This window comes from Nannobrachium achirus, assembly GCF_963921795.1.
Source record: "Nannobrachium achirus genome assembly, chromosome: 14".
NCBI lineage: Eukaryota > Metazoa > Chordata > Actinopteri > Myctophiformes > Myctophidae > Nannobrachium > Nannobrachium achirus.
In genome coordinates, this window is record NC_137821.1 from 40,847,057 (window position 1) to 40,865,295 (window position 18,239).

Consider the following 18,239-nt stretch of genomic DNA (forward strand, 5'->3'; position numbering starts at 1 on the left):
TGTATGCATTATGTGTGCTTTTTATTTACAAAATAAAAGCCTACTATTGAATGTCATCATCATGTATTTATCAGATTGCAGTAATAACATTAATTGGGGTTATATGATACTTTAGGCTTTGTGCATGTTTGCTTGACTTTATTTTTTATTTTTTATAGCGTGGCTAGCGACCCCCCTGGAGAAAAATTTACCAGCCGCCACTGAGGTCCGGGCGCACTAGCTGTTTAGTGTGCTTTCAAATTTTTTCAATGCTGAACGAATATGTCTCTTTTTTACCATTTAAAGATTTTGTTTGTTTTGGGAGGAAAAAAAATCCAATTCTTGTATAATCCCCAGATCATTGTGCTGTCTTTTCCTCAAAATAACTGGTCCACACACAGAGTGTTAAGTCAGAATTATGTTTGGTCTTTTGCAGATATATTAGCCTGTGTACAGTTACAGATCAACAACAACAACCTGACAGTGGAGATAAACGAGTTACAGATCAACAACAACAACCTGACCCTGGAAATAAACGACTTACAGAACAACTTTGATAACCTGACCCTGGAAAAGAAACACTTACAGAATAACTATGACAACCTGACCCTGGAAAGAAACGACTTACAGAGAAACTATGACAACCTGACCCTGGAAAGAAACGAATTAGAGAACAACTTTCATAACCTGTACCTGGAAATAAACAAATTACAGAACAGCTATTACAACCTGAAAAACATTGTACAGACCAACTGCAAAGGTGAGAGAGGTTACAACCTGTTTTGAAGGAATATTAATAAGTGTATTTACACATTATTGACATTTTAATTATTCACACACCAATGGTGCTCCAACCATCTCATTGGAGGCAATGTGGGGTTCACTGTCTTAAGGGGAGACCTTAAAACTTCTAAGTTTGAGAACCACTGGGCTATATGTCCAGTATCAACAACATTATCTATCTATAAATGCGAGAAGTCTCTGCGTGTCTGCGTGTGTGTCTGTCTGTCTGTAATCCACGTATCTCGAGAACCGTTCGTCCCACCGGCTTCAGATTCGACATGCGCGTTCCCCGCCGCGGCACGGAGTGCAGTGCCGGGCCTCGACCCGACCCGGTTTTCCCTAACCGGCACGAAACGTTCGGAATCTCCTTATGCTGGGCTGATTGTTGACATCAGGCTGTTCCGGAGGAAATCGGCGCAAGCGCTGACTCACATCATAAAAGGCTCTGACATCACGTACGCCACATGAGTCAACAAAAAATCTCTGTGAGTGTGTATGTATGTATGTAATCCGCGTATCTCGAGAACCGTTCGTCCCACCGGCACGCGCGTTCTCCATATATGGGAATAAAATGAATGCCCATATATGGGCATAAAATGGACGCAGATAAACAGATATCTCCATATATGGCATATATGGGCATACAATGGACGCAGAATCACAAAGATCTCCATATACGGGCATAAAAGGGACACAGACAGACAGATACAGAGATCTCCATATATGGGCATAAAATGGACGCTGATAGACAGATATCTCCATATATGGGCATATATGGGCATAAAATGGACCCAGAACTATAACTGCAGTGATCTCCATATATGGACATAAAATGGACGCCGACAGACAGACAGACAGATACAGATATCTCCATATATGGGCATAAATGGACACAGGCAGACAGATGGTCAAAACGGGTCCTATGAAAACAGGTATAATGGGGTTTGCATTAAAGGGCGGGGCATTCATTCCCTATTTACATTGTTCCGAGTTGGCCAGGTCGCCGACTAGCTTCTAGTTGTAATAATGTGAAATTCTGTTGTCATGGTCTCAACAAGGAAGAGAGTTGCGCTGCCATTGCATTCTAACGGAGAGTAGACCCATCGGCCGTCTGATTGAGAAGGTCGAGCTGAGACCTGCCAATTCTTATTGTGAGGAGCCTGAGATCATGTGAGTCCTAACGGCAAAGCACTCATCCCATCTCATCTACTGACACTGATTTGGATGCAAAGATTATTTCATCCTTAGGGAATATGTATTATTGCTGTTTTTTGCACTGCTCTTTATTATATGTATTATTACTATTACTATATTATTATTATTATTATTACCCTTATTATTACTACAGCTGTGTTAGCATGCATTAGCAAAGTTCCGTTCTGATTGCACATTTCTTTTTTTTTGGTATAGTGCCACTCTGAAGAGAACAGGCCAGGAGGTTTGTCTGGACCTCAAAGCGCCCTGGGTCAAGAGAGTCATTGAGAGATTCATGTCCTACCGCATATAGACTGATTACTTTTTTACGGATGTTGAAATTGTCAGTAAACAGGAAAATATGCCCTGTAAAATAAATGTCATGGTCTGAGGTTGACATATTGTGGAGTGTCACTAAGCAACCACCTCACAGGTGAGCCCTGCTGCTACTAGGAGAGTCAGTGGATCACCCGATCCCCAAGTTATCAACTCATAGATTAGGAACTAATCAAGAGCATATCATCCCATATACATCTGGGCCAGTTGGGCCCATTTGAAGGCTGATTGCATTCTGCCCCAACAGCCCAAACTATCAGCGTTAGAAAAGGCTGATAACCACCAAATGCCCCAAATAGTTGGGCAAGATGTATGGGATGATATGCCAATCCCAATCTATGGGTTGATAACTTGGGGATCGGGTGGTGGAGTTGGGGCAGGGCTGGCTGGAGAAGACAACGCCCACCCCTGGGCCAAGTAATAGTTACCTGCCAAATTACCTGTTCAATCAGCCTAATTTGAGCGCACCTACAGTGACTCGGTGAGTGGGGCTGAACTCAGCTCCCAAACAAAAGAGCCTTCTCTGCCCAACAATTCAGTGACTCCCCATGCTGACAGTCGGGCTACAGGCGGCGGTATAAATGCTTGCAATGGATTCAGAATCATGAAGAAAACAAAAGTGTTTCGAACGAAACACCTGTTTATTAAGTTCTGGAAGGAAGTACTCCATCCTATGGGTGGTGCCCTCGCGTCACACAAGATCACAGAAACGTCTCACGTTAGCTCCCGCAGGACAATATCATTGGCCGAAGGGCTTGTCACTCAAGTTGGGGCATCTCCCCCTTAAAGCCGGTGACGCCCAGCCGCTCCTCCTCTGTAGTAGCTCTGCTTGCCACGAACAGAGGGCCGAGAGTCGGATGGAGTACTTCCTTCCAGAACTTAATAAACAGGTGTTTCGTTCGAAACACTTGTGTTTATCTTCGTTGGGTCACTTCAGTACTCCATCCTATGGGTACCATACACTCCCGTAAAGCGACGATGACCAACGTCCCAAAGACCCCAAAGGTCACACACGGTGGCCTGACCATTCTTAAGACAAACCCTGAGTTCTCTGAACCCAGAGCCAGGGGTCAAGAAGTATAACAGCCCTGTCAGGCTAGGCACACCTAGACCCGCCTCAACCCTAGCCTGCCCTATGGGAAACTGATCCACATAAGGGAAGAGGGCCTCCTCCAACAAGACCACTACCCTCTGGTCAAGGAGGAAAGGGTGAAAATAGTGTTCTCTCACACAAACATCTCACCCCAGGTATAACACCTCATCGAGAAGAAGCAGCCACTTGTAGAACCGAATGCGCCAAGGACTTGGGCGCAACGTCCAAGTGATAGTACGCTGCAAAGGTGGGCGGTGACTTCCAGTTAGCCGCCACACAGATCTCTCAGATGGAGGTCCGTTGAGCGAGACCCCAAGAGGTGGAAATACCTCTAGAGGAATGGGCCTTGAGACCTGGTACTCTGGCCACATCCGCACTATCATAAGCTAAGTTAATAGCTTCCACAATCCGAGGAGTACTTCCGGGGCAGCGCCATGTGAGGACACGTTTTGGCTGAGCTCCTCACCGTTTATGTGCTTTAGTTAATATACCGTACCAGTTTGACCACAAAAGTACCACCGGAATAGCTTTCACAATCCACCCTGAAAGCGTTGACACTGCAACCGCTGCCTTCTTAGTGGACTTACCATGTGGGACAGGTTGACCGCCTACTCTCTCTTGTCCTGTCACAGTAAATCTTCAAAGCCCTGACAGGGCACAGAAGATGTAAACGCCTATCCTCCTCCGAAGCGAAGGGAGGAGGATGAAAGGCCAACAGTTCCACAGGAACATCCTGGACCACCCCATTCTAAGGTAAGAACTGCAGGTGGGGCTTCAACTGGACACTGCGAAAACCACTAGCGAACCTCATGCAATCCTCTGACACTGAGAGAGCATGAAGATCACTCACCCTCTTGGCTGTAGTTAGAGCCAGGAGGAGAACTGTCTTGAGGGAGAGCATTTTCAAAGAAATGCTCTCTACTAGTGGTTCAAAAGGAGACTGACTCAGACCCTTTAACACCACCTCTAAGTCCAAAGACGGAAAGAGGGGCCTGGAGGAGACCCATAGCGCAGCCCTTCCTCTGGAGATAGAAAGTATCTTTAAAGAAGAAATAGTTGTGTTGTAGTACTAGGGCTGTTAAGTCCATAATACATTTAGCACCTTATTGTCTTATGTCTATACTCATTGTATGTTCTCTCTTGTTTGCAGAAGGCTTCTATAGGGACCAAACTATCAGAAAATAATGGGGTTCAAATTTTCAGACCCCTTCCTCATTTCTTGGGGGCGGGTCACTTCAGTTTTGTCCCTATTCGTATTCCCATAGCATCTTTTTGCTAAAATAGATCTTTTTTTGCTGTTTTGGCTTCTAAGGGGACCAATCTATCAGAAAATGACAGGGTTCACATTTTCATCTGATCTGACGGAGGACGATTATTCTGTCAAAGTTCTAGTTGATGCCATGGGTGTGCTTCAGAACATGAAAAAGACACCAAGCATGCTGAAGCTGTCAGATCTTCAGGATGCATTCAACAAACGCATCACGATGATGGCTGGCTATATTGAGGGTCGAGTTGTCTTTAATAGGTAATATGGATCAGTCATTAAAAAGTCTTCATCCAGAGATGAAGCTCACTATGTACATCAAGGAACTCCTGACTGTGTGATCAACCAAGGAGAAGTTGACATGTGTTAGACCAGGGACTGCTTGAGTATTTCTCAAGGGACAGTTCTTTCATGCTTGTTGTCATATATGATACCTTCATCAAGGGACATGATTTTAGGAGGTGCACACAGGAAGAGGCTGCTGCTAATGGTGCCTTGCGAGACATATGTGTTTGGTCACCTGACACAGATGTCCAATTGCCCTGAGCCCTGAGCTTCCACCAATTGAAGAGAATTGGTTGAATTCAGAGTGGAGGGTATGTTCCAGTCAGGTGTTTTGCCCTCCCTGCTCCAAAGGCAGTACTTGAGCTCATCAAAAGTGGCTGCAAAGCAGGTTGCAAGGCACAGTGCAGCTGCTCAAACAATCACCTGACTTGCACTCCTCTCTGCAAGTGCTATGGGACTGGACTGGAGACTTTGCCAACAGTATAAGGGTAATAGATAACCTTTAATGATGAATAGATTCTGTATTTGACAAGAATAAAAACAGGCCAGAAGTAAATGTTACCCCATCCTCCTCACTTGAACTGTTCCTACCTAAACTATTGAATAGCTGTGAAGCTATGAAGTTGTTTAGAAAGTACTGTAAAGTACTCCCCCCATGATATGAGGGAGGGGTCTGAAAATTGGAACCCTGTCATTTTCTGATAGTTTGGTCCCTATAGAAGCCAAAACAGCCAAGAAATAAATTTTAGCAAAATAATCCTATGGGAATAGTACATACCCGTAAATCACCAATTAGTAGCCCGGGCGTTTATTTAGCAAAATGGGGTCAGACCCCGGGCGCTTAAAAGGGACCAGGCGGCTATTGGTAACAGGCTTTTATTTATTTTGGTACTGGCCAGCACTGGGCCATTATTTGGTTAATTTTTCTTTCTCAAACTATATAATAGGGGTAATAATCAAAATGTTATAATAAATGTTAAAATAATAATTATTATTATTTTAATTGTTATGAACACCCAGAAAATAGCACATTGCGATCTATTAGACCAAACCTCATTTAAAAAATATCAAGAGTGTATGAAAGCCTTTTAAAAAAAATATATACTATTATTTATACTAAGGGAATCTTTCTCCAAAAGAATCAATTACCGCATGCCAGCAAAGACGCATCTAGGTCTGTAGTCAACGAGTCAACGACCCAATTAGCGCAGAAGTCCTGCAGCTGGTGCTCTGACTGGACTCGCTGACATGACCACTGAACAGCTCCACTATCCTGACATTAAACCATTATGGTATTGCATTATGATTAAGCTTTCTGCATTCCCCTTGAACCTCAAAATAATGGATTACTTCTTCAAAATGCGGACTGGATAACAAGAGGCAGCAACAGTAAGTAATGAGTTATTCTGATCCAGTCTTTCTCCATCACAATATTTTGCCATTAAAGTAGGCCTACTCACACAAACTTTGCATTGTAGCAACGTTTTAGACAGTATCAGGTTATCTGGTTATCAGCAGGATTTGTATTTTCCGTTGTTACTTCTAATCCTAAACAAAATGACTGCTTAATAACAGGGAATACAATTTGATACCATTTGTTTACACACTTTATATTCATATAGCATCTACGGATGGGCTCTTTTTGAGGGTTTGTTCCTCCATCTCAAGTTGTCCCTTTCCATTAAAGGACAATTTGAAATAGCATAAAAATAAACCAGCTTGAATTGATTGAATAGTTTATTAGTAAAAATGTTTTAAAACAGTGTAGTAAAACACAAGGGCTGTAAGTAGGCCTATTACAAAAAGGTCCTTTGTTTCCATTGTAGTCCTATGTATAATAAGTTGAGACTTTATTACATAATCAATATTGATATTGCAAGGTTAGAGGCCAGCTAGGCCACAGACAAATCTATGCCCTGTAGATTTAAGACATATTCTGGGCAAAATACCTTTCTGCTCATGGCAGTGGTAGGGTGGAACAGTCTTCCAGTTGAAACTAGGAGCAGTGTCCAAAAAAGTGTTTGAAAAAATCTGGACAAAAAGCTTGGCAAGAAACGGCCTCATGGTGGCGCTATAAGAGGGCCATGTGAGAATTGATGGGGTTGTGGTTTGGCAGGCAAGGAGTGTGTGTGCAAAATTTGACTTGGATCGGGGCAACGGTTGCGGAGATATGAGAAGAGCAAAAGTGTGACGTGTGACAGACTGACGGACGGACGGACGGACGGACGGAGGGACTGACAGCCGGTGGAGGTTTTGATAGTAACTGCAACCTGACGGTCGCAATAAATGACACACATGCTGCTACATAGAGTATTTGGACTGTATAAGCGATGTGTAGTATATGTTTAAGGCAATACTGTGCATGTATGTGAAAGGACAGGGGTACACTATCAATGCATATCCTTGTAATGTGCTGTAATTTGTATAAAAGAGAGCATTCTAGTGTGTTGGCATGTAGCCATTTCTACACAAAGGTAAAGAGGGTTAGCCTGTTGATTGAGATGGGAGGGAAGAAGTCAGTGAAATGCAGTACAGGCAGATTCCACACACACACACACACACACACACACACACACACACACACACACACACACACACACACACACACACACACACACACACACACACACACACACACTCACAGGGAGATGAAAAAACACCCTCTTGCCTTCTAGAACATAGCCTACATTGATTATTTGTCACAGTGTCTGTTGACAGGATTCAGGTACACAGTACACACCCAGCCAGCCCACGATTCTCTGCAGAATCTTAATTCTGACCATGGGAACCAGTCACGTTGTCCTGCTTTGTATCCTGGTGCTGGGAGCAATGCTATGCTGCTCTGTGACGGGCCACGGTACGTTCGCGTATTTAGTGACCTTATTACAAACCTATATGTTTTTATTTTATCTAGAATCTCTTATGTAGACAGACGCAAGGTCATTGTAGACCACCTGGCACTGGCAGCCTATGTGCTCTGGTTCTCACACTTTTTAGCTTAAGTTTGCCCGAGACCCAATTGGGTGAAAATAGTAGATCTGTGAGCTTGTAGCTCTGCTATTTCTTATTATTATTTATGGAAATGATTTGATTTGATTTATGAAATACCTTTGCAATATGTTGGAATTAACTTAAAGGGATAATTCACTCCCAAAATGACCTTTTTTCTATCGATTACCCACCTCATGGAGACTTGAATTCATGGATATTGATTAGTTTTTGTCGCATTCCTAAGCCAATAATTTGCTGAGACTTTTTGTGTCTTCATAGGGAACAAAGCAGGCTCTTTGTGTCTCCATAGGGAACCACTGCTGCTGGTCATCAAATTATTGGCTAAGGAATGCGACAATAACTAAAAGATATCCATGAATTCAAGTCTCCATGGGGTGATTATGATTTTTTTTTTGGGTCAACTATCCCTTTAAAAAAATGTTATTTCTTTCCTTTTTTTCTTCTTAAACAATATATTATATTGTTTAAAGGGAAGACACAGAAAGGGAGATATTTACTCTTGACCCATTAAAATTGGCCTATTTTCAGGTACAGTCAGTACATGTCATAACAAGATTTTATTTATTAACAAATAAAACTGTATGCAGGTGGAATTTTCCATCATGACTGCTGTTTCAAATTCTACCAGAAGAGAGTGAACATCAAACGCCTGAGGTCTTATAACATGACTGATCGCCGGTGTGCAAAGGCAGGAGTCATGTAAGTGTAAGAGTGTAAGAGTAAAATGTAAATGAAATACATTATTGTACAGAGGCCTTTTTCCCCCTCTTGATATACTGTAAGTCAGTGGTTCTCAACCTGTGGGGTCCCCAAATTATTTGTGGGGGGTCCCCAGATGTTTAATGTGCAACAATGTTTTCTCACAACAATCTGCAATTTTCTAAAGTGACAATTTAAGGTCTTTTAAGACATTTTGTAATAACAAATATTGTCAAATATTTTGCAAGAAAGAGGATAATATAGCTCAACTACAAGCTCACAATGCCTCACACTGTGAGGTGTTGTGAGCTTGTAATTCGTCTAATAGTCTGCTATCCAATTTGAAGTTCTTATCAGGGTTTTCGTTTTTTTTTAAGATATTATTTTGTTTTTTTATGCCTTTAATGATAGTATTTAGTAGATGAGACAGACAGGAAATGGAGTGAGAGATGGGATCAGGTTTCGAACCCGCCACACACCGTCAGTCTGCTTTAGCCTATTATGTGGTATGCGCCTGGACCGCTAGGCCAGCAGGCGCCCCAAAAAAACTAAAGATCTAAACATTTGCCATGGACAAGGCAAGGTACGGACATATTGATGACCCCTGCATGGTTTGGTAACCCTTGCTGTAAGTCACAAACTACCGCCTGCCATTCTAGTAACATGAGTAATGTGTTTTGTTTCTTGCACACAGTTTGGTCACAGAGAGATCTCAGAACCTCTGCATGGACCCTGAGCTACCCTGGGTCCAGAATATGATGAGAGCTCTGGACGAGCGCAAGGATTTGTAGCAATCTGCCTTCAGGATGAAAAAACAACAACAACTGCTTTTGAAAGACAAACATTTATCTTTTTACAACTCTTCTGTCTTTTCTTCCCCATCTGGTTATATACTGATGAGCACTGAGGAAAGTGGCTTAACCACATAACCACATATTTGATAATAGGCAAACATTTGTTGAAAATTAGACAATCTATCTAGTAGATCGGCTAGTTTTGGCAAAGACATTTGGTAGGCTATAGGGCATAGCATATTATGGGGCCACAATTTAGAGATTTTCTGAATATATTACATTATTTGAAGCCTCATAAAACATTTGATTCTGTGTCAAACAATATTTTAATATTGCAAAAAAGTACTACGTAAAAATTAAGTATTTAATGGTCATGATTCACCAGGAGCCTGGATGGCTTAATTTTGGTTCCAGGATTAAAATAATTGATATAAATATTTTTGTAAATCTCATTGGGAAAAGGTCCACCACTGTGTCTTTCTTGGGGAAAAAAAGGAAAAACTGTAAAGCTAATTAAACCATTTTTTGATCAAACTCTAGCTACAGTATCCATCATCACACAACTGAAAACAGAACTAACACCTACTGCAAATTATTGGTGATTAAAGCTAAATAAAATAATGACAAAATGTTGATGTTATACTAGAATGTAGCATGGTACATTTCTGAATTGTATCTCAAAAACAGAATCTCTCTTGATAACTGAATTACCGATACTTTACTTCAATGTTTTGTTACGTGTTGGTCTTTTCACTCAGCAGTACAATCCTGTTTTACTTCTCTTTACTTCGCTTCTGTGTCCTCCGTGTCCTCTATTACAGTGGTTCTCAACCTTTTCACATTATTCAAATAATCATATTTTAACTGGGGACCCCCCTGGGGGTCCCGACCCACAGGTTGAGAACCAGTGCTCAGACAACTCTCATCCCCTAAATCATGAATATCAATTCTTGCCCTCCGGCCATAGGAGAGGCCCCTCCAAGCTTTTTTATTACTGTACTGTGATGTCTATATGTTCTTGTTTGTGTATGTTTACTGTGTTTTTAGAGTCTTATCATCTGCTGTATCATGAATTGCCCAGTTTTGGGACATGCTAATAAACCTTGACCTTGACAGCAATGTCCCGGTAGTTCTTTGCAGGCAGCCTCCATCCAACTGCATATTCCTGATTTCAGTATGGTACTGGGACTACACAACCAAGACGTGGAAACCTTACTTGACCCATCTTTCAGATTCCAATACAGCCTGTGCCATCCTCCTCTGTTGGGGCTGCAAGAAGTAATGGAGGCCTAGTGGATGCTGCAAGTGTTGTAAGAGAGAGAGAGAGAGAGAGATTGGAGAGAAAATATCTATTGGACTGGACTATTGCTGAAATATTATCCGTGTACCTATATAAATGATGAATATAATTATTATACCACTAGTTCAGTACCTGCAGGACTTTCTTTTATCTTGTTGAACCTTAATGTCTGACTGTACCTCGTACTGTTTAGATTTCTGACTAAAAGTATTAAATCAATCAATCAATCAATCAATCAATCAATCAATCAATAAATACATTTAAAAAAATACTCCACGACTTGCTATTCCGTGAATGGACACTGGAGAGCGCAACAGACCGTCGTCTGCAACAGACCGTCGTCTACTAGGCCTACGCATTGTCGGGCGCAGGTAGGCTGTACTTTAGTGATGTTTATAATAATTGGTTTCAAGGAAATTATGTTGTATTTTTCAAATGTTATAGAGTGGGCTATTACCTATTTGGCCTAGTTAGGCTATAGCATAGCAATGGCCGTGGTTTACTGGTGCCAACAAAAAAATCTCCCATTCATTTTCCCCACATTTAATAAATAGACTTTAAGCGTTTTCACATTTTTCTTTTCACAGAATCAAATGTGTCATGGTCATGATTCACTGACATCCTGGATGGCTTGGTTCAAATCAGAAAGCCTGGTAGGCGAGGTTAGTTCAAATCTAGGCTATGGCTGAAATGAATGGGAGATTTTTTTTGTGACAACAGGTGTGTTGGAATGGGCAGAGGTGGAGGGCATACGATGCAAGGCTGATGAAGGATTGGAGACAGGAGTGCACAGGGGCAGTTGGCCGTTGAAGGCTTGCTGTTTGTTCTTCTTGGTTATTTGGTCGAAATAAACCAAATGGCTGGAAAACCGCCAACAAAACAGGACAGCAAGAGGGGTGAAGCTTCCACAGACATATCCCCAGCTGAGTTTGAGGAAATCCGAACCGCCCTCACCGGGATGGTGTTTTTTACTGGTGTTTCAGTCCGAGTGTGGGGAAAGGGTGCGTTCGGAAATGCGCACCGGACTGCGCGGGCGTTTATCGTGGGCTTGCCCAGGCCTTACGGCCTGGGCATAAATATAACGATTGCATTCACCACGGCTTCGTAACTCGCGCGGCGCTCCGCCGGCCGCGCGGCCCTGGCCCGCTCTTCGCGGCCACTCGCGCCTGCGGCGCTCGGGGGCGAAGAGCAGGACCAAGGTCCGCTGGCCTTCGCGCCGCTTGCAATGTCGTGGACAATAAAACGAGCGCACCCTTTCATACACTCTGACTGAATCACCAGTAAAAAACACTCTCTCCGCCCTCACCAGCATCACCAACGACTTGAGAACGGCCTTTGCTTCCCTCGAGTCCTGCATCTCTGGGCCCAGCATGGCACAGCAGCAGGAGGTAGTTCTGGACCAGGAACGGTTCTGCTGTTCCATCTGCCTGGAACTTCTAAAGGAACCAGTGGCTCTACCATGTGGACACAGTTACTGTAGAAGATGCATCGAAGGTTGCTGGAACCACAGGTATCTTGTCTATTACCGCTGTCCCCAGTGCAGGGAGCGCTTCGAGACAAAACCTGTTCTGAAGAAGAACAACATGCTGGCTGAGGTGAGAGAGAGTTTGATTGGCGGTACGATTTTACAAAGACTGTTAAAAGGATAAAACAAAACGCCCTATGTAGTATAGGCATTAGGAATTAACCTATAGGACAAATTGCAACAGAAACTCTCAACATTCCTTGGGCTAAAAACGGCTCCCACAAAACTTTTTTTTAAATTGTGCAAAACAAATGCTTGCAATATATTCAGAATCATAAAAAAACCCTAGTTTGCCCCTCACATCATGCTACTTAAGCTTATGTTTTTGTATCCCCCCCCCTCCTCCTGTGTAGTAAACCCAACCTCTCAGCAGCCTTTTAAATATGTTCCACCACTGGGATTTCATTTAACTTTTTATGTTTTATGAAACAAAAGTTTCTGTTGCAATTTGTCCTAGTTTAACCACTTATTATCCATAGAATGCCTGTACTGAAGGGTCTTGTTTCCATTGTGATCCTGTGTATCCGGTTTACATTTAAAGACATAAGAGTGTGTGTGTGTGTGTGTGTGTGTGTGTGTGTGTGTGTGTGTGTGTGTGTGTGTGTGTGTGTTTCAATGGTCATGATCCCATTTTATCATTGCACATTAGGTGTGATTTTTGTCCCCTCCTTTATTTTGGAGCGGTGCTCATGGAAGGAGCTAAGCTCCAACATCTGGCTTTGTCCGGGTCACGAAGCGTGGCCTACATCTTGGCACAAAGCGCTCAAAGTTTGTTGTACGCCCAGTCGCCCACTACATTTCCGGGCTCTGAAGTGTGGCCTACATCTTGGAACTCAAGCAAGTTTGTTGTATGCCCAGGGTCACATTTGGCCAAGCTTCGCAGGAGCTTATAATGAAATTAACTCTTAAATGATCACTGCTTGCTTCACTCTAGGTCAAGGGTCTTCAACAAGGGGTCCGGGACCCCTAGGGGGTCCTCAGAGCAACTTCAGGGGGTCCTCCAAATCTTTGAGTGATAGAAACATTTTTCTTATAACTACTTGAACCATTATTCTAAGAACTTTAGCCAAAAATAGTCTGCGAGGCGTTGTGAGCTTGTAGATCGGCTATTTTTGGCAAAGACGTTTGAGTAGGGGGAAAAGAGCAGACTAAGTACAGAGCGAAAGGTCACGCTTATTAAGTATTGACGGTTCAAGTGACATGAATCGAAAATACACTGATGATTGTGCTATCAAACGATGAATCTATATGGAATCTATGAACAGGTTGTGGGGGGTCCCTGCTAGCCTCGCAACAGCCAGACTCTCGGGAGTCCTCCGTAGACAATGCATTACGCAATGACGTAGTTACTCACTTTGACTGACAGGTCCAGTCAGTAGTCATCAGCGCATCAAAACATCGTCGGGAGAACATCAAATACGTCTTTTCCAGACAGAAATTCCAAAGGTGCAAACTGTTGTTCGTTTTTAAGTTATGAGATGCCGTTGATTTCAGATAAAACTTTGCTTAATGCAGCTTTTATTTGCGTTTTGTGAACTCGCATCGGACATGGGGTCCGCCATGTTTGTTGTCAAAATGCGAGAGCTGTAGCAGCCGCTCGACCAATCAGGAGCGGTGTGAGGTGGGTTCGCTCGAAATGCAGCCTTTTGATTGGAAATTGAGAAACCTATTTCTCATAAAGAGACTCTATGGGAGGAGTACCAGACCGAGAAAGGAAGCACATTGGTGATGACGTAACTCGGGATGGCTTGCGAGGCTAGGTCCCTGCTTCATCTCTCTCTCAACTAAGGGGTCCTTGGCCTGAAAACGTTGAAGACCACTGCTCTAGGTGATTTATTTTTACTGTCAGGTTGTGGAGAAGCTGAGGAAGACGAGACCCTCTGCTGCTCTGGTCTACGCCGGCCCAGCAGACGTGGCCTGTGATTTCTGCACCGGAACCAGGCGTCTCAAAGCCCTCAAGTCTTGTCTGGCGTGTCTGGCCTCGTACTGTGACGCTCACCTCCGGCCTCACCACAGTGTCCCCGTGTTGCAGAAGCACACGCTGGTCCCAGCCTCCAACAGACTGCGGAAGAAGATGTGCTCCAGTCACGACAAGCTGAAGGAGGTGTTCTGCCGCACAGACCAGCAGTGTGTCTGCTATATGTGCGCCATGGATGAACATAAGGGCCATGACACTGTGTCGGCTGAAGCCGAGAAGACTGAGAAACAGGTACGTGGGACCACAATCGCATGGTGGGACAAGATACAATTTGTTAAAGTTTGAAAGATCAAAGTGCAATGATCCTGACAAATCTAAAATGGTTTTCAATTGAGTTTATTATATTAAAAAAATAAAAGACTTGAACAGAATTAATTTTGTAAAAGTTAGTTGCTGACGAAACCGCCCTCCAGACGGGCAGCGGTTGCTGTGGGGGATCCCGCTTGGATCAGCGGCGGCCGCGCTGCGGTCAGACACAAAACACATTCGCTCAGTGAGTAAACGCTGCGCGGTATTTCACAAAGATGAACACAAACCATCCTCCCTGTGTACGCATGCACAAACGAGCACGCTCTTGGGGGATTTCACGGGACCACGCCCGCTCGCCTCGCCGCCCCAAAACCTCGCTGCACGGCCAAAATAGCCGCCCGCCTCCCATTGAAAATGAATTGCTAGGAGGCGGTGACCGCGTTCCGTCTGGAGGGCGGTTTAAGATTGTGTATGGATCTAAACCAAACTCTTCTAATGCTGTTTTTTTTCCCCGCAGAAACGGCTGGTGACAATTCGGCAAAATATACAGCAGAAGATCCAAGAGAGGAAAAAGGAGCTGAAAGACCTGAGACAGGTCATGAAGACTTTGGAGGTGTGCTGATGATATTACAGTATATTGCAGTGGTTCCCAAACTTTTTAGCTCGAGACCAAAAGAGAAGTGTGTGTGTGTGTGTGTGTGTGTGTGTGTGTGTGTGTGTGTGTGTGTGTGTGTGTGTGTGTGTGTGTGTGTGTGTGTGTGTGTGTGTGTGTGTGTGTGTGTGTGTGTGTGTGTGTGTGTGTGTGTGTGTGTGTGTGTGTGTGTGTGTGTGTGTGTGTGTGTGTGTGTGTGTGTGTGTGTGTGCCCTTCCAGCGTTCTGCAGACACAGCAGTGGTTGCCACCGACGAGATCTTCTTTGAGATGATCATCTCCATTGAGAGAAGGTGCACTGAGGTTAAAGAGCTGATCAGAGATCAGCAGAAGACTGCAGGGGCTCAGACTGAGGAACACCTGAGGCAGCTGGAGAAGGAGATCACCACGCTGGAGAGGAGACATGCTGACCTAGGGGAGCTAGCCAACACTGATGACGTCATCCATTTCATTCAGGTTCCATAGATTAGATTTGTATTTATCCATTTCAGTATAAATGCTAATAAACGGCATACAATTTGGGAAAGTGAAAAACGGGCATCGCCGTTGTGTGCATATGCTAATGGTCAATGTCCGTGTGCAAATTCAGATCAATTACTCCAGCCACAGTGGAGAACCGAACACAGGACAGACAGACATCTCCTTATTTATATGTACTGTAGGATATTATTGCTATCGGGTGGAAACGCCACATGTCCAAAACAGTTCCTTAATATTTATTTTCTTTTTTATAAAATAGTGAAAAACGTGCCATGTTGGGAGCTTGTAGCTCAGCTATTTTTACTACTTTTGTTTTGTGCATCGCTCTTGTATAATTTTCAACATTAAAAGTTGAAATTTGGCGATGGAAGATTTCTGCCCAAAAGCGACACTATTATCTCTGGTGTTTACATGTCTATCCTTTTCATTCTCTCCAGAGTTTCCAGTCTCTCTCCAGGCCCAGTGGATCTTCAGCCTTGCCCAGCGTTGTTGCCCGTCCTCGGGGTTCCTTCACAGATGTAAGTGATGCTGTGTCTGGTCTCAGAGAGCAGCTAGACAACATGCTGGAGACAACCTGGCCGGAGATGTCAACGATAGGTGAATATTGTAATGTTTTAAATCTTAAATGTTTTATTTTAACCAAAAGCGTCTTGGAATAAACTCCCAGTACACCTAAGATGTGGATAGCATCTCGGTGCTGTTATTCATGTCTGCATCGTTTTGGTTTGCCTGATTAGCTGCCTTGTTGTTGTTTTTGTGTTTTTAATGCTGTTTTATGTTTTATATTTCTGCTTTATTAATAGCTTTTTCTGTAAAGCACTTGTGCTTCATTATTGCTCTGTAAAGTACTTTGAGCTGCATTTCATGTCATGAAACGGCTATACAAAAATGTTATCATTATTCAATATGCCATGACGTCTCCAGTGTCTGCAGTTGTTGTCGATGTACATCTACCACCACAGCCTCAGACTAGAGAAGACTTTTTACAATGTGAGTTGATGCCGTTTCTTACTGTTGTACTTTGACTGTGGGTTTTGTTTACGGTTTTCGTTTCTGACATAAAATATTAAAACACGATGAACTTTGAGGTTTTAATTTGTTCTGATATTTTGCCATGTGTTCTTCTCACAGATTCCTGTCCCCTTTCACTGGAACCGAACACAATGCACAAGAACCTCACCCCGTCAAAGGGAAACAGGAAGATTACCGCTACCCGACAACCGAAGCGTTACAACGACCATCCTGAGAGATTTATGCTTTACTGGCAGGTGATGTGTAGGGAGGGTCTGTCAGGCCGCCGTTATTGGGAAGTAGAATGGAGTGGCTGTGAAGTTTCTATAGCCGTCTCTTATAAAAACATCAACAGAAAGGAGTACAACGCGTCATTTTTTGGATACAACGATGTGTCCTGGAGTTTAACGCACTCTGCTGAAGGTTACGTGTTCAGACACAACAAAGTCGACACTAAAGTGTTTGGGCCTTGTTCCTCCAGGGTGGGGGTGTACCTGGATCACGAGGCAGGTACTCTGTCCTTCTATAGTGTCTCTGACAAAATGACCCTCCTCCATACATTTAAAACCACATTCACACAACCGCTCTATCCAGGGATAAGGCTTTATGATTGGGGAGATACCGCAGTGGTGTGCAAGACATGGTAGATGTGTTAAGACAACTGATACTGATATTCAGTTGAAAACTTGTGTGTGTCTTTATTTGCGATGTGTTTAGTGTTATATTGCAGAAAAAAGTGTGTAAATATCATTCTTAAAGATACCATTGATAAACCTGTTGCAGCCAGTCACTGTCCTGTTCAAGTGTTGTCTTAATATGAAGCACTCTGGAAGTCTGTACAAAAGTCATACTTAATGCAGTTCATGCTCATCGCCAACTAGTATGTCTTCATGGATGAAAGCAAAATAAAAGCTCTCAATGTATGGCCACATCCTAATGTGTGATTTGTGAAACCATGTGAAAAGGAGCCCCCCCGCCACACACACACACACACACACACTAGCACAGTTTCCTAAACAATAAACACATTATGTAGAATATATGTCCATATAGGTGATTATGCTAATTGAATAATTATGACAATGGCCCAACATTTGCTAGTTAGCATCCAGCAGTTTTGCTGGGGACCCATACTCAACATTTCTAACGTAAAACCTTGGTGTAGGCTACTCAACATGCCAGGATTCACATTCTGGCAAGTGGACTATTATGTGAATGCCCTCGCAACATTCATTAACAAATGTGAATCACTGTTTTTTTTTCAAAACTAGCCTGACTACTATGTATCTTTGGGAGACCACAAAGGGAGGTATTATGCAAAATGTCTTTATATAGGCCTATAACTAGGGATGCCCCGATCAGGGTTTTTTTGCTCCCGATCCGATACCGATCAAATATTATTGCTTCCGATTCGATCCCGATCTTTCCCGATCCGATCTTTTGGCAAGGCATTAAGAAGAAGAAAAAATTCTATTCATTCTATCACTTGGTTCTCAACCTTTTCAGGCCGTGACCCCCAAAATAATCATATTTTAACTGGGGACCCCCGACCCTGAAGAGTTGAGGAAGTATATTTTGTATAACACGGTTCTATTGTGAAAATAGCA

At 43.2% G+C, this 18,239-nt stretch overlaps 1 protein-coding gene across 1 annotated transcript; it reads left to right on the top strand.

Annotated features, from left to right (window-relative positions):
- Positions 1-4,088: 4,088 nt before the first annotated feature.
- Positions 4,089-17,356, top strand: LOC308298054 (E3 ubiquitin/ISG15 ligase TRIM25-like; the record flags this gene model as incomplete). Its single annotated transcript, XM_080741618.1, has 9 exons — positions 4,089-4,138; positions 9,340-9,432; positions 12,049-12,334; positions 14,114-14,473; positions 15,009-15,104; positions 15,364-15,597; positions 16,166-16,218; positions 16,753-16,848; positions 16,988-17,356. 9 exons carry the CDS (start codon positions 4,089-4,091, stop codon positions 17,277-17,279), a joined length of 1,560 nt encoding a protein of 519 aa, XP_080597744.1. The 3' UTR covers positions 17,280-17,356.
- Between the last annotated feature and the right edge of the window lie 883 nt (positions 17,357-18,239).